Source organism: Staurois parvus, unplaced genomic scaffold (assembly GCF_062004578.1).
Source record: "Staurois parvus isolate SC_StPar_1 unplaced genomic scaffold, SC_StPar_1.0 ptg000045l, whole genome shotgun sequence".
In the NCBI taxonomy this organism is placed as follows: domain Eukaryota; kingdom Metazoa; phylum Chordata; class Amphibia; order Anura; family Ranidae; genus Staurois; species Staurois parvus.
This window is the reverse complement of record NW_028317841.1, coordinates 2,524,605-2,548,996: the sequence shown is the minus strand read 5'-3', so window position 1 is coordinate 2,548,996 and position 24,392 is coordinate 2,524,605. Positions and strand designations below refer to the sequence as shown.

The 24,392-nt window shown below is 40.8% G+C and overlaps 1 protein-coding gene across 1 annotated transcript in view; it reads right to left on the bottom strand.

Annotated features, from left to right (window-relative positions):
* Nucleotides 1-24,392, bottom strand: part of RTTN (rotatin) — a 326,182-nt gene that overhangs the window by 239,736 nt on the left and 62,054 nt on the right. Inside the window, exons 7-12 of the mRNA XM_089664026.1 lie at nucleotides 20,174-20,288; nucleotides 15,496-15,646; nucleotides 12,282-12,441; nucleotides 10,069-10,250; nucleotides 5,778-5,893; nucleotides 5,166-5,336 (exon numbers count right to left, since the gene is read on the bottom strand). Coding sequence (XP_089520152.1) covers nucleotides 5,166-5,336; nucleotides 5,778-5,893; nucleotides 10,069-10,250; nucleotides 12,282-12,441; nucleotides 15,496-15,646; nucleotides 20,174-20,288 — 895 coding nt within the window. The remainder of the gene's footprint in view (nucleotides 1-5,165; nucleotides 5,337-5,777; nucleotides 5,894-10,068; nucleotides 10,251-12,281; nucleotides 12,442-15,495; nucleotides 15,647-20,173; nucleotides 20,289-24,392) is intronic.

Genomic DNA, 24,392 nt, shown 5'->3' with positions numbered 1-24,392 from the left:
CGGTTTTAAATTGTAGATACAGCGAGTCTCCATTTTAGAGATCTCCCGGGTATGGTTTCAGCCCCACCAGTGTGATCTCAATTTATGAAACACACACATACATTAAAACACACACAAATGCATGTAGACATATACATACAAACACACATATATATATATATATATATATATATATACACACACACACACACACACACACACAAACACATGTATACATATACATACAAACACACATACAAACACATGTATACAGCACTATAAAAAGTTGCAGTACATTACCTTCCCTCACACAGCAGGGTACTGCACTCTAGGGGGAGGCAGAGAGCACAGCAGACATTCCCCCTCCTTTTGTTTTCACTTTGCTCAGCAGTCTGACAGCTCCCAGTGCCAATGAACAGGGCAGCTAGGGATCAGGAGCTCGGGCTCAACTGACAGCCTTTCTCTACCAGGATGCCACGGCACCCCTGGAGACCTCTGGAGGCACCCCGGTTGAGAAAGACTGCTCTAGTGCCTTTGTTTTATTTAGTAGCAGACTATTTAAGGAGATGATGCATGGACGTCGGTGTACTAGCGTCCCCTGAAGACGTGCATTCGCATGAAACCATTTGGGGCAGAAGCTACACGCCTGATGTCTCACTTCCAGACGACTTTCTTTGTAAGTGCGCTACTTTATTTGTCATGACAATCATTTTACTGGCATTTGGATAAAGCCTTTAACTTTTTTTATGTGAAATTTCTTTTTAATAAACATACTAACACTATATGTGGTCCCCTGCGTGTGGCTCCATGTAGTGAGCTTTTTTTCCCCCAGACAATATCAAGCAAGCCTTCTGATTGTCCCCAGTGGTGAGAAGCAGCACTGCAGTGTCCCCATTGTACGAATGGAGCTGGTTGACCACTTGTGAAGAGTCCTTTTGACACAAATGCGCATGTTGTTACTTTTCTCTGGCAGCTTTATGGTAGGTGAGTGCATTTTAGCTCTGTTGCTCATGTGGTGGAGAAGATTTTCATTAGTTGGTGGAAGACGCTCTACGGTGATATTTAATTACATATTTTGGACTTTTTTTTGCATTGGCATTTACTTACACTGATTTATTTTCCATTTTTGAGTATTGTGGATACTTTTTGCACATTATGAATGTTGTGTTTAGCACATACTTTAAGCCTGTAATATTCTATATTAAGAGGTGATGCATTATTTTCTTTGTTAATTTTTCATTTTAGCTGTGCCGATTTACTAAAGATTTCTTGGTTTTGTCATGCTGATGCTGGACTGCAGAATTCTTGTACAAGAAGTGTTTATTCTGCATGGGAGGGATTTCTTCTGACCTGCTTCAGAAACTATTTTTCTAGGATGCTACTAGTGCAAACAGCACCCATCTTTCTCAGTAGAGAAAGTCTACAAAATAGCTGCCAAGTCATCACCCTCTCTGAATGTTTTAAAATGTTACTTTTATTTCTCGTTCTCAGCTGCTTTGCAGGATTGAAATCAAAGTGGAAGGAAATGAGGATTCTCACTGCTCCAGAATAGAGCATGTGATACATTGGTCTGGTAAGACTCCTAACTGATGTTTTTGGGGTCTGCCAGATCCTTTAGTATCTTCTGTTTTAAGAAGAAATTTGCCACCCTACTTCATGGCTTTGATAGTAGGGTTATTACAGCCCAGGTTCTGAGGGACATGGGCATCTCTACTGTAATGTCTGCAAAGTTTATCATCCAATGTAGAAGGCATGGTTCCACCCTGGGGATTTTTCTGTGGGACAAATCCTCTCATTTCTGTTCCTGGTTCTGGACCAGTGTTTGGTTTTCAGTACTATCAAGGGACACACGTCTGCCCTTCCTATGTTGTTTTCAGGGACCGTTTGCTTCTCTCTCCTTGGTTCTCTCCTAAGATCTTTGTACAGGGGGTCACTCATGTAGCTCTCCCTGTCTGTTCCCCTGCAACTCTGTGGAATCTAAAAAAAGATGCGGTTTTAACCTAGAAGAGACATTCCTCTATTCTCACACATAAGGTGTTTTTCCTTGCAGCCTCAAGTGGAGCAGCTGAACTGATGGCTTTGTCCTGCAACCAAACCCCTTCTAGCTTTACAGTGAGACAAGGCTCACCCAAAGGATATTATTTTCCCTTTATTGTTTAGCCTGCAAGAATCTCTCAGCTACATCTTCTTCAGGAAAGACTTCTTTCCTGTTATTGGGGGAGCTTTTTCTGGGCTTTGCTAAGGAGTACATCAGAGAAAAAGTGATCACTCCAAAGAAGCATCCTTTAAATAAGAATCTGTAACAGTTCCTTCTCTTACTTAAGGCTACTTTGATGTAGTCAAACTGGATCTCAGCATTAGCTTTCCTGCTCTGGTTCCTCTAGTCTGGATGTACACACACATGCTTCTGAAAACACTGCTTAAATGTTACCCAAATGTGCAAAAAATGCAAACTTAAAACCAGGGGCGGACTGACAACTCATGGGGCACCTGGGCAATAAGGGATCATGGGGCCCATGTGTCCTCATCCACAGCCAAAAAAAGCCTACGAAAAAGCCAATTAAAAGGTATTAGGGGCATCTCATGGGGCCCCCTACTGACCCCGGGCCCTCGGGCAGTGTTCGAGTGGCCAAATGGTCAGTCCACCCCTGCTTAAAACTGCCAAAAGCAATAAAAGTGGATGACTTCCCACCTCTATACACATTATGTTACATATCATAATTTTTAAACATCCATCAGAAATCGAGGTGACATTCCCTTAGCACACACCCTTCAGCAAATGCATTTTGACCACCAAAAACTGTTTAAAAAAAACTCACAAGAAGCTGCCCTATTTGCTGTAATTTATGGCTCATTTTGAATCAATTTAGAACTTAAGTATTTTTTATTAATATTATTGGCTTAATTTTTAAACAAATGAATATTCTCCAGAGACTTGAACAGGATTACAGATGAGTTAAATACTATGTAAAGCCAACATTTCATATTCTTGATATGTGCCTGCTGTACCATGTACTTGTATGAAAAAAAGTATCCTGTGCTCTTTGTACTGCTTCCTTTGTGTGAAATCCCTGGTCCTTTGGCCAGTCCCTCTGCTTTCCTGATGCCCCAGATCTTGCACCCCAGAAATGACGTTGGCACGTGCTGGAAGTGATGTCAGTGAAGCGCAGAAATCGGCAGATGGACGGTGATGGATGGAGAGAGAAGCCAGAGTGCCTGGGGCGGATCACAAGACCTGGTTGCTATGACTTAGTAACCAGTCATAACAGTCATAGCAACCAGGTCTTGTTGTGCTCTGCCCCAGGCACTCTGGATTCTCTCCCCGTCCATCAGTGTCCATCTGCCAGTTTCTGTGCTTCACTGACGTCACTTCCGGTGTGGGTGGCATCATTTCTGGTCACGATTTCCAGGGACATCTGAGGCAGCATCCTGTTCTGTGAGTGGTACCTTCTCACAGTTGGCGACCTATCTTCCAGCAGACCAGCCCACAGGGTTCCTCTCCACCACCTCCTGCACCCTGGTCTGGATGTACCCATTTCCTCAGCAGTAAGCCAATTTTATTGACCATGTTTACACATTTGGGCTATACCTACCATGTTTTCCTTTTGTTTACATTGGACATATGATTGTGAACAATTTTAATTCCTTTCAAGTGGATAATAAAATCCTTCTTTTTTACTCTGGATAAGATTGTCATCATCCTTGCTAATTTTTAATACTTTACTGGTCACTATTAATGTGGCTCTATACCAACAGCGCTCAGAATCAGCTACTGTTCTATTAACATAGGTCTTCTATGGTTTATTGAGCAGCTGTGGTTATAGCCTTCACAAGCTACAAGACCTCATTTTTGGTTACCAGCGCCCAGGAAGTTTGTCAATTACTCCAGAACTGGACTACGGAACACTTGCCCCTCTCCTCAGCATGGTGCAGGAGTTCTGTAGTACATAGTTGAACTAAGGAGGACTAATTACATTACTTGAGATTTCTGTCTAGCAGAGGCAGCATGCTCACTGGATTTCTGGGAGGATCCGTTTTTTTGCACTCCTCGAACATATACTGGGGCTTAATTACTAAACCCAGAGGGTTCAAAATCTGGTGTAGCTCTGCATAGAAACCAATCGGCTTCTAGTTTTTATTGCCAAAGCTTAACTGAACAAGCTGAAGTAAGAAGCTGATTGGCTACAATGCACAGCTGCATCAGATTCTGAGTGCACCAATTTTAGTGAATCTCCCCCACTGTATAACAAAACACTTTTGGTGGTATATTTAAAGTGGTAATAAAGTCACTTTGTTACATTTTTACTTGAAGGTAATCTTATAATAAAGCTTACCTGTAGGTAAAATTAATATCTCCTAAACGCACACCATTTAGGAGATATTTGGGTTTCTTTACAGCTGATGCATGCGCTCTGAAGGAACGGCATACCTGTGCCATTCCTTCTGAACACTCTGCCGTGTCCCGAGAATCCCGTGCACATGTGCGAAGTGATGTCACTGCGGCTCAGCCAGCCAGATGGCCGAAGCTTGCAAACCCGGAAGGAAAACTGGGTGAAAATTAAAGCTACTACAGTGGTGACAACGCGCCGCTGGAGGGCTCCGTTTTAAGGTAAGTTTTACATAATGTGCTAGTATGCGAGGCATACTAGCACATTATGCCTTTACCTTAAAGGGGTTTTTGTTTGGGACGTGGTTTACTACCACTTTAACAGTCCAAGAGAACATATAAGAGAAGTTTGTTAAGAGTTCATATACACTTAGATTTTTAGTAAATATTCCTTTCTGAACAGTTTGAAAATCCGACACATACAAACTTTCAGCATCCTTAAAAAAAAAAAAAAAAAAAAAAATGTCATCTGTGTAGTTCAGCACTAAGGAAAATGATTTTAAAGCTTGTCACCTTGTAGGATTCCACAGCTATTCAGCTTTAGACCTACTGTTGTACAAACTTCATTACGGTGCCTTGAAATGGGCATCTAAGAGATCAATACTGAGAGTTATAGACAAACCATTTTTAGCTGCAGCATTACATCCAAAGAGTAAACTCACTCCAACTCGAGCTGCAGATAGAAATTTAAAAAGGGAAGACCATGGAGTCTTAACTGGGTGTATTAATATTTACCAAAACAATTCTGAGAGAGAAGCTTAAAAGGTTTTGCATTTCAGGATTGCTTTTAATCCCTCACCTTTTCCACGGGGAGAAGCGTTTGCAGCAGTCGCATTGTAAAAAGAGAGATGCTGATAAATGCCATTCTGTGGTTCACAAGAGAAGAGTCAGGCTTCTCAGAGCTATTGTTATTTTTATGATACAATATAACCTCCCCAAGTGTATCCAGCACGAAAAGCAGTTTACATCTCTGTAAAAAGAAAGCACAAAAGTGAGTTTTTATTACATTATTGGAATAGGCTTAAATCATATAAGAGATGTGGAATTTATTGCATCTGTGCTCAAGAAAAAGCCACCCATTCCAAAAATCATTTATAATCAAGTTCATATTTTGCTGGATTGTTGTCCATGCATAACCTTTCAAGAAAGAATAAGAGAAAAAAAAAAAGATTAGAAAAATAAAAGGTGTTATTGACATTGTCTCATTATTTGCCTTCCCCCTGGTTACCACAGCAACCTGCACTGCTGCTTAGGCCTTCCATACCCTGGTGAACAAAGAATGCTTTGTGAGCATGTTTTTATTGATGCAAACTTAATATTGTCTGGATGGCTGGTATCAAAATTTAATTGCTGGTCAAAGATATTTAGTGCATAGCATGTTGTTTCCATAATCACAATGCTGCTATCTCACCAGTTCTTGTCCTATGAGACTTCGATCCTCCCATACGTTTTCTGAAATGGCATCACAAAGCAGTACCAAGTTTTCGCTAAGCAGTTCAAGGACGAGTTGTAACATCTTTCTTCTTTCTATATTTGTAAAAAAAAAAATGAACATGTTTTCCAGGCCAATTTATAAAACATGTATAATTTACAACTCTAAAAAGGGATTCATTATAAAAAAAAGTCAGTAAACTAACCAATTTTTCCTTGCCACAAAATTTTTGCCATTTTATTACAAGCAACTTACAAAACATATCTCATCATCAAGAGTTCCTTTTTCAGCTTCAATAACGTGGATTACTCCAGTTTTACATTCACGCATATTTTCACAGTCAATAATGGTGAAAAATAAAATCTGGTGAAAATCTTCAATAACTGTCAAAAAATCTGTCAACAAAATAGATTTTGCTAGATTGTCATGATTGCCAAGCTACCAAAAAAAAAAATCTAAGCAGCATTATGAATAAGGAGATCTGCCAAAATGGATTATTCACAATATTTTAAAGTGGTTGTAAACTCCTACATACACCCAGTGAAATTACTGGCCTCAAGTGATACACAGATGAGACAAATCCTCCTACATAGGTTGTACCTGTTTATCTGCAGTGTTCTTTTCTTTACATCTGTTCAAAGTCCATAATTTATAAAGCTTGTCTGGAAGTTCAAGAAAAAGGGGGCAGAGAACTGAAATTACCCTCTGCAGAGCTCAGTGACGAGAGCTCTGAGAGCTGACTGAAGGGAAGAGACACACACCCCCTCCACTCAACTCACAGGAACAGAGCTGAGGCTGTTCATCTTCTGGAGGTCCCTCCCTGTCACCATTTTTCTCTTGGTGTCAAGAAAATTTGTAAGAGGTTATTCTTTCTGATAACAGAGGAACAAAGCAGCAGACAGAAATAACACTTAGTGCTCTTAACTGAGAAAAGTACACACTATATAGGGATATGCTTTGTTCATATTTCATGTCTGAGGTTTATAACCACTTCAATTCTTTGGTAAACAAAAGGATGAATACACTCATGAGCATCAATGCCAACTAACAGTTAACCATACAGTTTAAGTTGTAGGCACTCTTTGGTCCTCAGTCATATTTTTTGCAATACAAAGTCAATAGGGATATCTGTGCAATTATAGGTATACTGTCCCTAATGATGCTGATCAGAATGAGGAGCAAAGGACCATCACTGGAAAGCTTTGTAATGATCTTGACAGTAAATATTATATATTCACAGATCATACCAACCTTTAAAGGCTTGTAAAAACATTATAGCAGGGTTCAAAATTTCTAGTCCTGAGCTACCAGCCAGGCCTTAAGAGTTACTCGCCACCAGTTGCCCGACCCAACCCCTACCCTGCCCCTAAACACACACTCGTAAATTATAATTCAATATAAATGAAATTACATTGTTAAATGTTTTAAGCAGAATAAAGGTACAAAATAAATATTAGCAACAACTTTAACAATGTAAACATAAAAGGAAAATAAGTGCTTTACATTAATAGGGAAACAAAATGATACACAGTGCGGAGGTCAGCGGTGTGATGAATAGTGCAGGGGGAGGGGTACAGAGTGTATGGCGGTGGGCAGTATGTGCAGGGAGAGGAGTGCTGACTGGGGGGAGAAAGGAGAGGAAGGTCAAGCCCTGACTTACTCAGAAACATCAAAGAGTTGCCACCTGCTCTGCTTACAATTTCCTGCCAACACATCCCCTTCTGCACAGACTGGAGTGTGGGCGGTCATAGAAGGAGGCAGAGCAGATCCAGCCTCTTTCCTATTGGTGCAGAGGATGGACGGAGGGGCTGGGCACTGAGGAGCACACATGGGGGGCTCAGAAAAAGGGAAATCCGATGGACGGTCAGGGATGATCGGTGCAGCGGTGGGGGCAGTTACAAGCACCAACCTCCCTGTATGGCTTTCAATGAAGCAGCTGGAAGCTGATTCTCCTCCTCTCCCTTCTGCAGCTTTCATCTGCTTCATTGAAAGCCATACAGGGAGATCGGTGCTTGAAAATGCCCCCACGGCCACCCCTACCGCCTTGCCCTAGTCTCAGTCCTGCTAGCCCCCATGTTATTTCCACTCGACAAATGCGAACAGGCAAATGGAAATTTTGAGGGCTGCATTATAGCTTAACTACTTAAGAATGAGCTTTATAGCAACACATACATTTTAGCAAATGCAATGTATGCACCTATCCCTATGCCAAAGTAACATTCATTATATTAAGAGATGTAAAAGATTTATCTATGTCTCAGATTTCTCAGAGGTGTTCAGAGTACTTGCACTCACTGCCAAGCAGCTGCTGCAAATGCTCATAAAATCCTGTACTGTATTAAATAGGCAATAAATGTAAGTAATATAAAAGTCCCATGAAATCTTGAATTTACAGTACTGTTTTGGGCCCCTAACTACAAAATAAACGTACTATGACCATAAGAAGGTAAGGCAAGCAGCTTTGTTCCTCAACATTAAGGAAAGTTTATGCCATACATAAAAATTAGACAAACTGGAAATGTGTATTTATCACCAAGAGTAATGTTTGAAATACAGGTATGTCAGTGGCCTATGTAAGAAATATCTGCATATGTTCTCACCTAGAAATAGTTAGAAGATGCCGTTAAGGGTGGCAAATGATGGATAAATATCTCTTTGAGTACAACAGTCAGACGATAGCTACCTGTCCTTATGTAACATGCATACCAAGACCAAACCAAAAGGCAATACCAGCACACTCTCAGAACTTTAATCCTTACCCCTCTCCTTCACACTAAAAAAAAGATGCGACTGACCCAATGAGATTATCCAACAAATCAAAATATCTTCCTATTACTAACAATCAACCTCAACTGCCAGAGGAACTCCTAATAGTTACCCAAGATTAAAAAAGATGAGATTTCTAGATGCGTACCCTCCATCAGTTTGGAGGAGCACAAACTGTACGTACTGTAAATTCAACTGGAAAAGTATTGGGATACTTCAATACACAACATTTACACAAGTGTAGGTTTTTGAGGACAGTTTTCTGAACATTTACCTCCTTACACATTTTGAAGTAACACATGCACATACTATCAATTCAAATACCAACCGAAAAGTATAAGTTGATACTACAATAAACACAATTTTGGATCACCAGCATGAACATTTTTTTTTCTTACCGTAAAGGTAGTTTCTCCCATAAGAAAGTAAACTTCAATGTGAACTGAATGACTTTCTCATTACAGGTGAAATGAATGTAGTGACCCAAGGAATTTGCATCAGTAAGGAATCTAGCAGGTCAAGAGTGAAACCTCAGCTCAGGTTTGAAAGGGAAAATATCCTATTACAGCCAAAGTGTTTAACTTCGGGTGGACAGGCGTTTACAAATCTTCAACAAAGCAAATATTTTTCAAGGAGCTATAGTGTTAACATGATACAGATCTTGACTTTTACAACAGGGACATAGCCAATATTACCAAGCTTTTGTGGTAAGGCTATATCATCGATTTCTTTAAAGCAGAACTAACCGCCCCCTATCCTTTTCAGCCAAGGATGCTGCCAAGGTGCTGCGCGTGGTCAGTTATGACACCAACCATTTGATGTTTTGACAGTTTTGTTGATAACACAAGCAAATGTGACAGTTAGCATTCCCAGAATGCCAGGAATGTAACTGTTTTTTGAAATGTTAAATCAATGGGTATAGTTCTGCTTCAAAGTGGAACTAAACCTTTATATCCTTTTCAGCCAAGGAAGCTGCTATATTTAGCCTTTGCTTGATCTGCAACTGCCATTATGCTGCACATGTGATCAGTTATAATCCTGCTATTGGATGGTGTGACAGTTTAGGTGAAATCACAAGCAAATGTGACAGTTAGCATTCCTGGCATGCCAGGAATGGAACTGATTTTTTTAAACTGTTTAAATTGATGGGTTTAGTTCAGTTTTAAGTGTGATAATAATATTGCCTATCCCCAGAGACCCTTTATGATTTTTTCTGCCCCTTACACATAGTTTGGCTAAGAGACCCATGCTTTCAGAAAAGAATTGGACTTGGAAAAATCATAATCTAAAATGGTTGAACGACTAAGTGCAGGCGGGAGCCATGAACCTCTTTCACAGTACATGAAAAAAACGCAATGCCGTTATAAAATGTACTGCAATGTTTCAGTGCGTGATGCCTTTGTTCTAATAAAATTATACAGCCATTGTGGTATCCAGTTTTGTGATGCATGTAAGGCTACCAGAAAACAATACCTACATGCTTCATATTTAAGAAAAGACTGACCTGACTTCAACAGTGGCGTTGCACTTTCCAAAATCAGCACACAGAACTGAGGAAGACTGAGTTGCTGAAACTGCAGATCTAGCATATCTTCATTTTCAACTTCTGGAGGGTCTAAGTGACCTCTGTCCAATGGCAACAAGTGTGATGTCCGGGAATTGACTTGAGCTTGAATGCTATTTCCACTTAAAAAAAACAAAATTCAAAGTCACAATAAGGCTTCATTCACACAGCCATAAAAAATGCATATACGTGTTTTTCACTTAGAGATCTGAACACAGCTGCATTTTCAATGGAGCCAGTCACACAGGTGCGTAAACATGACCTGCTATCAGATCTGCAACACAGAATCTAAAGATCTGCGTCTAAGAACATACGGATACGCAAGAGCTTATGCATATAAATGCATTAATACGCATTTGTACAAGCGTGAATGAGTCTAAGCAAACTGGAAAAATTATAAAAACAAGTTATGTATGTTTACGCATCTTTGCGCAAACACGTGCAAAAAAAATCAACTAAACTTTTACAGCCGTGTGAATGAAGCTTACCAAATACACTGTTTACAAAGGCAATAACATGGCATGATAACCACATCAGAGTTTAATATTGTAGTTTTGCAATTATAAAATCAAATGCTCTCAGTGATAGCAATGGTTAACAATAATTTTGAGCTCCGTCACTGTACACAAATAAAAACCTTATTAAAAAAATTATTATAGTTAGAGACACACAAACCACTAGAGCATAAAATGTACAGTTTTCCTTGATAGAAAAGTTATAGGATAAGCAGAGCAACGACACAATTTACCAGTAAACGTACACAACACCATGTTGAGGGTACTTGCATGTTTTGTTTTTTTTTATTGCGAACAGCAGTAAAACCTTGAGCTGAAGGTAATTTACAAATCAGCTCCTTAAAGTTGGAAGAGAGCATCTTATTGTTAAACGCAAGCAGGGAAATTAACTCTGGAAGAAATTGTGTGACAGCCAGTTTGCTGACTCATAAAGTAGAACATCTGAGACAGCCTTCCTGTTACCAATTTCATCTACGTTGAAACAAGAGCAACTTAGACTGCATACTTAGGAATCAACTTTGTTTTTTCTCCTTCCTTTTACCTTTGAAAAAAAAAATAGAGTATTTTAATAATCAGGCAGGTGATCTGATGATGGAATCTAAGATGTAAATCCTACCTTACCTGTGTGTACTTGGTCTATGGATAAAGACCCAGTTGAGGTTCTGGCCCATGGGTCAGAAAACTGCTTACAGACATTTTACTGACACATTAAGACTGTTGCAGGACCTAATAGAGGAATAGCATTCCGTACAGGACCCTAGAAAAAACTGATGGAGTGCAAGGAGGAAACTAACCCCAATCTACTCATTTAGCCTGCAGTTACCATGACGTGCATGTTCTTCACCCATTATAAACAGCTCCAGAACTTAAAAAGTGCCACTCCATCTATTAAAGTGGTAGTAAACTCTCTTCTGAAAAAACCCACTGACAGGCAGGGTTTTTATAAAAGAAGAGACCCTAGAGGTCTCTTCTGTCATAGATGTCCCTCCGCCTGTCAGCGGGTAATGCAATTTGAGCTGCGCATGCGCAGCTCAGACTGCATTTTCAGCCTGCTCTGTGTGTCGCAGCAAAGTGAATGCCATGTGCATGCAAGGGAACCATGTCTCTGCAGGCCAGCCAATCTAGCAGCTGAACATTCGGAACCCGAAAGGAAGACTGGGTTAAGATGGAAGCGACAAGGACCAGGGGGAGCCATGACAGCCCAGCACTGGAGAGCTACATTTGCAGGCAAGTCTCCCATGATGTACTAGTATGCGGTTCATAGTAGTACAATATGACTTGAAGGGCAATTTCTTTTTTTTTACTTTAAGGAAACTTTACTACCGCATTACAATTCTTATAACCAATACATTCAATTAGGGATATTTAAAATGCAATTACTATATAATGTATATTATTATTCAAATAGGTTCATACAGTGCTGATTTATGACTGAGCTCAGATGTGTTACTGTATGTGTTGCACGTGCAATATTTTATTTCAGATTGATGTTTTTTTTATTTTTCTAATTTTTCAAGTTTTATTTTCCAATCTTATTTTTCCCACGTCTTCTATTTTTAGTTTGCATTGCTTTTATGATGAATGTAAATGTATCAAGCCAAAAGTATCACCAAGTCTGAAAGCTTGAGAAACACCAACCTAGAAGACGTAGCATCCCAATCTTGTCCATCTCCTCTAAGTCGCTGACTTGTGCGTCCCACAACTGAAGGCCGGAGGTGCTCATTTACAGGAGAAGGATTCCGAGAATTACGAGTGGCTGGAGTGTAGTAAGATACAGAAGAATTCTGGGAAATCACTTCTGTAAAGCATGAAAATATTATAACTCAAAGTAATTTACTAAAAGACCACAGGTCCAAGATAATGCAAATGCAACATTTACCAGCGTTAGTCTACATTTGTTACTAATTCTTACAACTGCTATAATAATGCAAAAGGCAAAAGCCTGTCAAAGTAACCAGGTGTAACTGCAAGGAAAATCTGACAACTGCACCTCAGTGTATTTTTGTGAATGTTTTGGAGCATGAATTCCAATTCTGTATCCCTCTCTATTAGCTTTGGATGGACTGATCCTTTCAGTCACTTAAAGAGTATGCAAATCCAACATTTTATATTCTTGATATGTACCTGCTGTATCATCTCGTTTTCGTTTTGTGTTGCTTCCTTTGTGTAAAATCCCTGGTCCCTCTGCTTTCCTATTAAAACTAAAAGCACTAGGCAGGACAACATACCATGGTCAGTTTTCTAGCTGTACTGGGAACTCAGCCTGCTCTGCTTCAGTGATCACACTTCTATTGACAACCCCCCTTTCCCCACCCACACAGCATTTCACTGGGAAGATTAGTGTAATGCTGTTTCTCCTCCCCCAGTACTTATGCAGCTGAGACCAGAGGGAATGTGATCACTTATAAAAAGGGAAAATAAGGGTTTATAATTAATTATATAAATACATACATATACACACACATACAGTATATATACACATATACACACACACACACATACACACAAATGGTTTTCCTTTCATTTTTATTTTAAATGGAATGCATTGTTCTGCAAGGTGAGGGTTTACATATACTTTAACCACTTGCCTGTCGGACATTTTTACCCCTTCCTTCCCAGGCCAATTTTTAGCTTTCAGCGCTATTGCACCATGAATGACAATTGTGCGGTCATGCAACACTGTAGCCATATGAAATTTGTATCTTTTTTTCACACAAAAAGAGATTTCTTTTGGTGGTATTTAATCACCACTGGGTGTTTTATTGTTTGCTAAACAAAAGAAAAATGACCGAAAATTTAAAAACAAAACAAAACATTTTTCTTAGTTTCTATTATAAAATTTAGCAAAGAGGTAATGTGCTTTGATGAGGCTGCACTGAAAGGCTGCACTAATGGGCACTGATGAGGTGGAACTGATAGGCTGCACTGATGGGCATTGATGAGGAGGCACAGATGAGGCTGCCCTGATGGGCACTAATAGGCAGCACTAAAGGGCACTGATAGGCGGTATTGATAGGTGGCACTGACTAGCAGCAATGATGGGCACAGCTTGGCAACAATGATGAGCACTGACTGGCAGCACTGCTGGGCACCGATTGGCTTTATTAGGCAGCACTGATGGGCACTGCTGGGGCAGCAATGATAATCCCTGCCTTGATTATCAGTGTAGATGTCTCCGTTCACACTTGCTGGTTATCGGCTTTACTTTCCTCACACTGTGACACCGTGAGGAAAGTAACTGCCATAACCGGAAAGGGTATATACATTGTGACCAGCTGTGATTGGACACATCTGATCACGTGGTAAAGGGCCACTATGATTGGCCCTTTACCGTGACACGTGATCAGCTGTGTCCGAAGGACACAGCAATAACAGAGTGCCGGGGGACCAGTTCTGGGAGGACATCATTTGACAAGTGGTTACGCTGGGCATAGATGGATCACACAAATTGAGGTGGATAGAGGAAACCAACTAGCTGAGACATTGTATTCTGACAGCGGGGACTCTCTGCTCTAAGAATACTCTGATCAGTAGCAGTGCCTATGTCTGCAGCTGCTGATCGAGAACACACACATTCAACAGAACTCAATCATTAGATTGACTTCTATTGCGCAAGAGCGGCTACACCTGAGTCACAATTTGGCTAGTCTATGCCGAACTGGACAAATTTCAATCCATCTATGGCCAGCGTTACAGGTTCCTCTAATACATTTGGTTTATCAATCATACTTAGACTGGAAACAAAACCAATTTAACAGTAGGAGGCAACGGATGTAAATATTCTTGTTTCACTTCATTTTCTATCTGCCCTAGAACACATTTTACAATGGCTGTGCATGTGGATGTCAGAGCTCTGAATTTACCTCTACAAATTACCTTTAAAACCTTCAAACTTAGCAGAATATAGAAACACACTACAACCTGGAATGACTAAGCTCTACTTGAGCCAAACCTTTTCTTTAAAATAGAGTTTGAGCCTCTTCTGGGTTTTTATAGTTGTCTGTGTCCCTGATAGGAGATAAATTGATGGGAAATCTCTCCAAAGTGAACACATTCAAAACCTGAAACTTCTGAAAATGTTATTGTAGTCAGTGCCTTCCTGTATCGGCAACAACTGCACTACCCATTTCGTCTACCCTTCTCTACCCAAATCTAACCAAAAAAAAAAGGAGAGTTGGGTGAAGTAATGATCAGCAATTTGAGTAGAAAGCACGTTCAAAACTGATATATGAAGGAGTGTTTTAAGGCCTTGTACATACAGGCTTCAGGACAAGGAGTCCCTGCACATGTGCAGAGTGCCAAATGTCTCTTCCAGTCTCTGGGTACTGGTCAAGAAGTGCTGTGGTCTGCACATGCATGGGGGGAGCTGTCACACTGCCATTTTGGAACAATATCCCATGCATGAGTGGAAAAAACATGAGTGTCTGCCAGATATCATAGACTTGGAGAAGACCTGCAGCATGTCAGCACATCCATGGGATAGACAAGTGGGCAGCATGGGAGCACAGAGTCGAAGAAGAACTTAGTTAAGATAATGCTGGACTCCATGGATTAGCATGTAGGCTTTTTTATACACATATAGAATCAATTATCAGGAACTAGAAATAAAAATAAGCTAGATAAGGTGAAGTTCCTCTCAATCTCTGTTTTAAAGCCTTCAACAAAGCTACTTGAAATTTGCTGGAAGGTTTACACACACTTTGTAAAAGCCTGCTGTACAAGGCCTAATAGCTCTTAATGAATGGAATTACTTCCAGGCATAAAAATAACCAGTCAGCATATTAATTTCTCAATTCGCCAGGATTTACAAATTTACATAAAAACAGTAAAAACCTTAAAAGATAATACTTACCCTGTTTAGTACTTAAAAATCCCGGATCCCTGTGAAAGTTCAATCTGCTTCTCAACAGGGTACTTAAGTGGTGCAGACATGATGCAGCCTGGAATGCCAAATGCCGCTGCTCATCTTTTTCACATGCAAGGCCCAGTAAAGACAGAAGGCTCTAAATGCATAATACATTTGACACAGAGCTAAAGACAACGATTTGACAAGCACATTCACAGACATTTAACAGAATAATTTAATGCTTGCAGGCTGACACAAAGCACTGCTTAGTTAAATAAACGAAACATATGTCAAGCTGAGAAAATAAATACGGAACAAACAAAAATAAGTGTAAAATTGCAAGGCAAATCGGAGGAATCAAGTTTAGAAAGCTAAGTTGCCTTGCAACTTTGGGTGCAGGATTCAAAACCCAGCAGGAAACTATCTGACTGGAACGTATATGTGCTGTGCTTGCATAGGATTCCTCTGCAAACTCTCATTTCCTTTACAGTCCAAACAGCTGCACATGGGCTAAAGTGACCTTAAACAATATTCTTATTCTTCAATAATAATCCATACACATCTATTACTTAAGGGTTCTGTAATGTATTTGGCAAGAATTTTTTTTAAAGTGTTGAGGGTACAACGATGATCCCTGTACCATTTTTTCTCTTGAGTAAAAGCGATCCGATCAGCTATACGGCCACTGAATCACTTTTACAGGCAATACAAATTGGATTTATATCTTTTATGCCTATTTAGGAATATTTTTTTTTTTTTGTCTGGAGTTCAACTTTAAGTCAGAGTCAGTGGAACTGCATTGGGTGATTATGAGAATGCTTTACATGCAGTTGAATGCACCTGTAAACACAAAGTGGCAGGCACAATTTAGCATAACATAAAGAGACCAAAAGGGAGAGCAGTTTTACTTTGCTAACATAAAATCTCTTCACCTCTGTTCCTTCACTTTTCTATACAGTTATGCATAAAACCCACTGTGTAAAGATTTAATCAAAAAGTCCACACAAATTTACCCAAGGTTTTATATATATATATATATATATATATATATATACATACATATATATATATATCCTGGCTACCCTTCTTCCTCTCCTCTGAGCTACCCACCATCATCCTTGGGGATTTCAACATCCCTGTCAGCCTCGACAACCCAGACACAGCCCGTCTCCTCCACTTAACCTCCTCCTTTACACTTGCACAGTGCATACAATCCACCACCCACTCCAATGGTAATATCCTGGATCTCGTCTTCTCCAACCGCTGCGCCCCCCACAACCTCACTAACACCCCCTTCCCTCTCTCTGATCACAACCTGATTACCTTCTCTATCTCCTCGTCCTCAAACGCCTACCCCTCCAAATGTCACACTAGTACCAGCCGTAACCTACGCAACCTTAACCCTGCCCCCCTCCACTCTGCAGCTGATCATCTCTATGACAGCATCCTCCCCCTGTCCTGCCCCGACTTGGCTACGACCGCCTACAACAACACGCTCTCAACAGCCCTTGACTCACCTCACTAGCGCCTTTAACCACACGCAACATCAGACCCCGACCGCTCCAGCCTTGGCAGACTGATCACACCAAAACCCTCAAACGACACAGTCGTGCCCTGGAGCGACTATGGCGCAAAACCAAATCCCAACAAGCCTTCACCCGCTACAAATCTGCCTTCCACACCTACACCGCCTCCCTCCATGCTGCCAAACAGGCCTACTTCTTGACCCTCATCAAGGCCCTCTCCTCCAATCCTCGCCGACTCTTCTCCACCTTCAACACTCTACTTTCTCCACCCCCACCACCACCCAGCACCTCACTCACTGCCCTTGAGATTGCCAATCACTTCAAAAACAAGATTGACACAATTCGCAAGGACATTGCCACAACTCACACGCCCTTTCAACCCGTCCCCTCTCACACAGCTACCCCCTTATCCCCCCTTCCCCTCGACATAACCCGCAGGGACTTCGTCGTTGCTCAAACTCTCTCCAACCCCCTTCACCCTCACTCAGCTACCCCCTCATCACCCCTCTCCCACGGCCCCACCACTGCTCTGACCTCCTCTTCCACCCCACCCTACATTCCTCATACTGAAGCTCCCCCAACACTCCGCACCTTTGACCTTACTACCATCGAGGAAGTCTCCAAGATCCTCTCTGATGCCCGCCTCACCACCTGCCCCCTCGACCCTATCCCCTCACAACTCCTACGACCTCCTTCCCCCTCCATCCTACGCTCCCTCACCCACATCTTCAATCTCTCCCTCTCCTCCGGCACTTTCCCCTCCCCTCTGAAACATGCACACATCACCCCCATACTTAAAAAGCCCTCCCTGGACCCTAATGACCCGAACAACCTCAGACCCATCTCCCTGCTCCCATTTACATCTAAACTCCTCGAGCGCCTAGTCTACACCCGCCTATGCTCTCACCTCAACGACAACAACCTCCTCGATCCTCTACAGTCCAGCTTCCGTCCCCTACACTCCACCGAAACTGCCTTACTCAAACTCTCCAACGACCTGCTAACCGCCAAAGCTAATGGCCACTATTCAGTGCTCCTACTCCTTGACCTCTCTGCGGCCTTCGACACAGTCGACCACCCCCTCCTCCTCAAAAAACTACACTCCCTCGGCCTCAGAGATTCTGCTCTCTCCTGGCTCTCATCCTACCTGTCACAACGCTCCTTCAGCGTTACCTATAATGTTACCACCTCCCCCTCACTCCCCCTCTCTGTTGGGGTCCCTCAAGGCTCTGTCCTCGGGCCCCTTCTCTTCTCCATCTATACCTCCTCCCTTGGCCAACTCATACACTCTCACGGCTTCAACTACCACCTCTATGCCGACGACACACAAATCTATCTCTCAACCCCCCACCTCACCCCCTTGGTCTCAGCCCGAATCACACACCTACTGAGCGACATATCAGACTGGATGTCACTCCACTTCCTTAAATTGAACCTCTCCAAAACCGAGTTTCTTGTCTTCCCCCCAGCCCGCACACCACCCCCATTGACTTCTCCGTCACATCCAACAACGCTACCATCAAACCCGCCCTGCAGGCCCGAGTACTTGGTGTCATTCTGGACTCTAACCTATCCTTTCAACCCCAAATCCAATCTTTAACAAACTCGTGCAGACTCCACCTCCGCAACATCGTCAAAATCTGCACGTTCCTAACCCCAGAAACCACTAAACAGCTCATCCACTCCCTCATCATATCACGACTCGACTACTGCAACTCCCTCCTCACTGGCCTGCCTCGCCGCTGGCTATCCCCGCTTCAGTCGATCCTGAATACGGCTGCCAGACTCATTCACCTTTCCAACCGCTCTGTATCCGCCACCCCCCTCTGCCAATCCCTCCACTGGCTTCCTATTGCGCAACGGATCAAATTCAAAATCCTAACGCTAACGTACAAAGCTGTCCACCATACTGCCCCGAACTACATCACAGACCTAATATCCAACTACCGCCCAGCACGCACACTCCGCTCCTCACAAGACCTCCTTCTCTCTAGTTCCCTGGTCTCCTCCTCCCATGCCCGCCTCCAGGACTTCTCCAGGGTGTCACCCATCCTCTGGAACTCCCTGCCCCAACCCATCAGATTATCACCTACTCTCCTCTCCTTTAGGCGCACCCTGAAAACCCATCTCTTCAGGGAAGCCTACCCCACCCCCTGCTAACTTGCCAACCTCCTCCACTCTTTCTACCACTCCATCCCCCACAGCTATCTCCTCCTGTGCCACCATCCCCTCCCTCCTAGATTGTAAGCTCGAAAGAGCAGGGCCCTTGATCCCCTCATGTTTTGCATTGTATTGGTATTGTTCTGTCACATGTCCTGTCCCCCTTTGTAATGTACAGCGCTGAGCGAACTATTGGCGCTTTATAAATACTGTATAATAATATATATATATATATATATAGATATATATATATATATATATATATATATATATATATATAAATAAAAACATTAATCAACCTCCACCATGAATAATTCAAATGAGGCTTACCAAACCACATTACTCCCAAATTATAGAGAAGTCGTGTATGACATTATAGTGAAATAGGCTAAAGCTGTGCAGATGGACAGGGCACTGTAGGGAGATGCCCTGGCATTAGCTAGCTTTTAGCCAGCTTCTGAACATAATGTGAATGAGAACCCAGCCAGTTCAAAAACATATAAAGGTTATGCTTCCTTACAAAATGTCACAGTTGAATACTTCAGAAAATATAATCTGGTCCCTTGCCTGGGGACATAACACTGTAAGTTGCTTTTACTATGTTAATTACAGAAGCACTGTAATATTTTTGAAGCAGAGTAGGTCTGATCCTCAACAGACCTAATGCAGCCTATTAAGGATTTTTTTCTACTCAGTTCAACTCTTGGTTTCATTTGAATCTGACATTCCTTAAAGTAAGACTCCAATAAAGTGAGAGCAAGGAACGATTATTTTTAGTGATCCGGCACAATCATTTATTTCAGCTGTATAAAATAAAGATATCATAAATCAAAGTCATAAGTTCTTTAGCCAAATATATACATATCTCAAGAATTAACCTCTCACTTCTCTATTCTTAGTAGAAAATCAGAAAATCCTAGCATGTTTTAAATTTTCTGAAAATCCTAACAAGTTGGAAAATGTCATGAATAGAATTATCCAGTCACTGTCTGACTAACCTTTACAATCTTCGGTCTTTGAAGAAAGATTTCAGCAGGAAAATCTTCCATTACAACGTCCTGCAGAAGTTGACAACTTCTCCAGATTAAGCCATGGTTTTTGCTTTTCAGAGAGCTAGGGAAGGTTTTTAGAATCAAATGTTAAATACGAAGTATAGCAAATAATGATAACCTGAATTATACAGAATACAGCTATACAGTATATACAAAAAAAAGAAGAAAGCAAAAAATGGCCAGTGACCACAAACTGTATGTATAAAAAACAGGTGAAAATTAAGTAGATAGTGACTTCAAAGCACACACCTGACACGGTAAGACTGATTTACTAAGGCCTAGTTTACACTTGTGGCTGGGAGAGAAGGGGTCTTAACAAATAGGAGGTTAAAATGCTCTTATCACTTACCCCTTAAGCTGCAAAGGCCATACGGGAGTATACATATGCCTCAAATATTTGGTCATCACAAAACTTACCGTCATCACATTCAGTGGGCAGCGTCACCGCATGCAAACGATTCACGTTAATGGGGCAGTGATCAATGTGATTAGTCATCCCAGGGAGGAGCCCAGGCGTGTTCAGATACTAGCCTGAAAAGGCCTGAGCTATCCCAACAGGAAGCTATCACTAAGGACCACCAGTCATAAGTGGCTGAGGCATTTCCTGTCCTGCTACTGCATGTATACAAGGGGTGTGTATACATGTGGCTGTGGGGAAAAGAATTCCTCAGCCCCTTATAGTTGGTGATCCGTAGTGATAGTTTTCTGGCAGGATAGCTCAGGCGAATTTGGACTAGATTGCAGACCTCTCCACCTAAGTTTTGTGCCTTTTTATACAAAGTTTGGCCTTCTTCCAATCAGTAAAGATAATTTGAGATCTAAAGTTTCTGAAAGACCATCTCTATACAGTTAGGTTCCCACTTCATTGGTTATACTCTGTTTGGGGGGTATTACATGCTCTACTCTGCCTTGTTGCATACACTTCCATTTATATATCTTTTTGTTTTTCATGTTTGTTTATTGTCCTTCTAGGGACACCTTTATATGCACTCCCACACTCGCCCAGGGATGACCACACACCTTGCAAACATTGGAAATACCACACTTGATGCCAATTGTAGCTCAAGACCTGTTATAAATTTATACCGTAAACTATTTAAATTTTGTATGTGGTTTGGTTGTTATAAGTTGCGAATATCTACATTTGTACACATTTTTTTTGAATCGTTGTGAATTCCTTTATCCTCCCAAGGAAGTGGCATGCTCTGCAACACGTCAAGGAACTGTGGATACTCCCTATAGCTACTCAATATGGCTCCTATAGTGCAGGTTCTGTATACCCTTTGGGTTTCAGCTGACATACTATACTAATAGGGAGTTTATTATTAAATGGAGGAAAAATATATGATGGTAGGATTTTAAATGTCTTAGCTTTTATTATTTACCATCAATGATGAATACTTTTATTTTATATACATTTAACTTAATGTTTTGTGAGATTCCTTGGAGTGGCGATAAAGTCAATTTGATATATATTTTACACATACATATACACACACACACACCTTAGGGATGTGGTACCCCCTCATGCCCACGTGTGAGATTCCATTCACTCTAGAGCAACAATTGTTACATTATATGCCATTTAGTATTTGAACATGCCTGAGCTCGTCCCTAATAAGGTACAGAACCACTCCAAAACAGCTGTGTACATTGTCTCATATCACGCACTGGCTGTCCATGTACATTTTCTGAAATGCCACTTACAAACGGCACCCCAGAAAAATGTTCATCACTCCAGCATTTTAGAATGCTGTCCCAGTCACTTTGACAAGGAATAATTGAATGTACACTCTGGTGAGATCAGAAGAAAAAGGGTTCAGAATACTCCTATTAGTAACCCTACAAAACCAAATATAGTTTAAGATTCCTACTGCACATACTGCACTCTTCTCATAATGAAATCATTTTGAAAGCAGCTCTTTAAAGAATATGTAAACCCAACATTTCACATTCCTGAAATGTGCCTGCTGTACCATGTACTTGTATGAAAAATGATCCTGTTCTCTTTGCATTGCTTCCTTTGTGTGAACTACCTGGTGTTCCTGCCAGTCCCTCTGCTTTCCTATTAAAAACTGACAACACTAAGTATGAGAACACACCGTGGTCAGTTCTCTAGCTATGCTAGGAACTTGGTGTGCTCTCCACCAATGATCAGACTTGTTCTGACACATCTCCCCTGCACAGCCATTCACTGGGAATATCAGTTTACTGCTGTTTCTCCTCTCCCAGATCTTATGCAGCTGAGAACAGATGGAATGTGATCACTTATTAAAAAAAAGGGGGGGAAAAAGTGTTTAAATTTTTTTTCATATACACAAATGTTTTGACTTTCATTTCTATTTCAATCTGAAAGGGCTGTTTTACAAGCTGATGGTTTACATACACTATATTATTTGTAAAAATATACTATATTTACTACCATTATTTCTTCAAAGGCATACCAACTCAGGTGCAGCAGAACATTTGGATGTAAAATATATCCACCAATTAAGATCTCCTCATTTGTGAGCAAAGAAGAGTTGGAAAATGGATTACCAATTTGTACATACCACTATACCATGCAACCATTTTGCCTTGAGGTGTCTTACTTTTTGCCAGCTTTCTTACAAACCTTACATGCACTGTGCCCTTTGCTTCTTCAGCATATGCCATGGCACTCAATACCGGTTTACTTTTACAGTGAGAAAGCCTTTTGTATTTCACAAAAAGTGCTTAGTGTAGCAGAAAATATAAATATAACACATATAATTGGGCTTTGCTTTTTTACATTTGACACCAAGCAAAAAAAGAAAAAAAAAAGGAGAACCTCTGTCAAGTGTGAAAAAAAAAAAAATCAACTTACTATGTATTTATTCAGTAGACACAGACAGAAAAGCATAATAATTTTACAGAAAAGGAAAAAAAAAAAGTTGCATTTTTGGCATTCTAGAGATCAACAGCAGATACTCCAGGTTTACTGATGAAATGTACTGACTTTTTTATTTGATGCTTTATACTTCCGCACAAAACAATTCATGAATATTTGTCTTTGAAAGATAAAAATACATTCAGCAATGCAAATGAATAATAAAGTGGCTGAGCAATTAAAAAGCACTTACAGTTGTGCTTGTGCTAGCTAAAATACTGCAGCAGACGGGCATATGGTATTTTTCGTGTGCGGCAAATATTTTCCTATAATTAAAATAGTTATGATAATGAAGCACCTATTAAAATCCCACGCATACAAGGGATTTCAGCCTGTAGGAGACAACGTTGTGAAATGTCCAGAAACACGTCCATTCAAAGAGACACTTGCACCTTTTACCGATCAAGACTAAGGGCTGACTTTTACAATTCCACAGCCGAGACAATATAAAGCTGCAAAGGCTTCAATCATCCCACAAGATTGTTTGCCATCAGTAGCTTGAAGAGAACAGAAATTAGACTGCACTTCAAACCTCAATTGACTTAGCTTTTTTACATGATGCAGACTCAAATGTCACCACATAGCAAGGCTAAACAAAAACCGCAACTGGGAATAAAGCTTATGAGCAGTACTAAATCCTCAGTGGACTCTAACAAAGCTTCTGTATTCCTACTATTTATTCCTTGTATCACTTGCCTGATAACGACATATCTTTCGGCCATTTGTGATGCTCTGGGGAGTTGACAAATATATGTATGTTGTATCACATCCATTTGTGAAATCTCGAGCTGGCCTCGTGTCTGCAGTTTATCTGCGACAGCAATAAATATGCTGTAGCCCAGTACCTTATCTAGGTAATAATAAACAGAGGTAGTAAAAGTAATAATATAATTCTGTGCACCTCTTCAAAAAAAGGTTCCTTGCAGAGTGGAAAACTAATTTTCAGAGTGAAAAAAAAAACAACTAGGTATCCGGATTTAATTACACGTGTCAACACGAGAGAAAAATGTTGCAAGCTTAATTCACACTGATGCAAAATTCTATTAAAATTTGACATCTCGCTTAAAATCCCATATTGTGTGATTTATTTATAATTGTATATTTCCTCCCTATAGGACTGTATTATTAATACTGTATAGTCCATCTTCACCCTTCTGACAAATTTAATTTAGTACGACAAAGCAGTGAAAATATATATTAATTACATCTATCTACTTCAGTTATTTTTGTATAGGTTCTGGAAGTTATTTGTTGTCC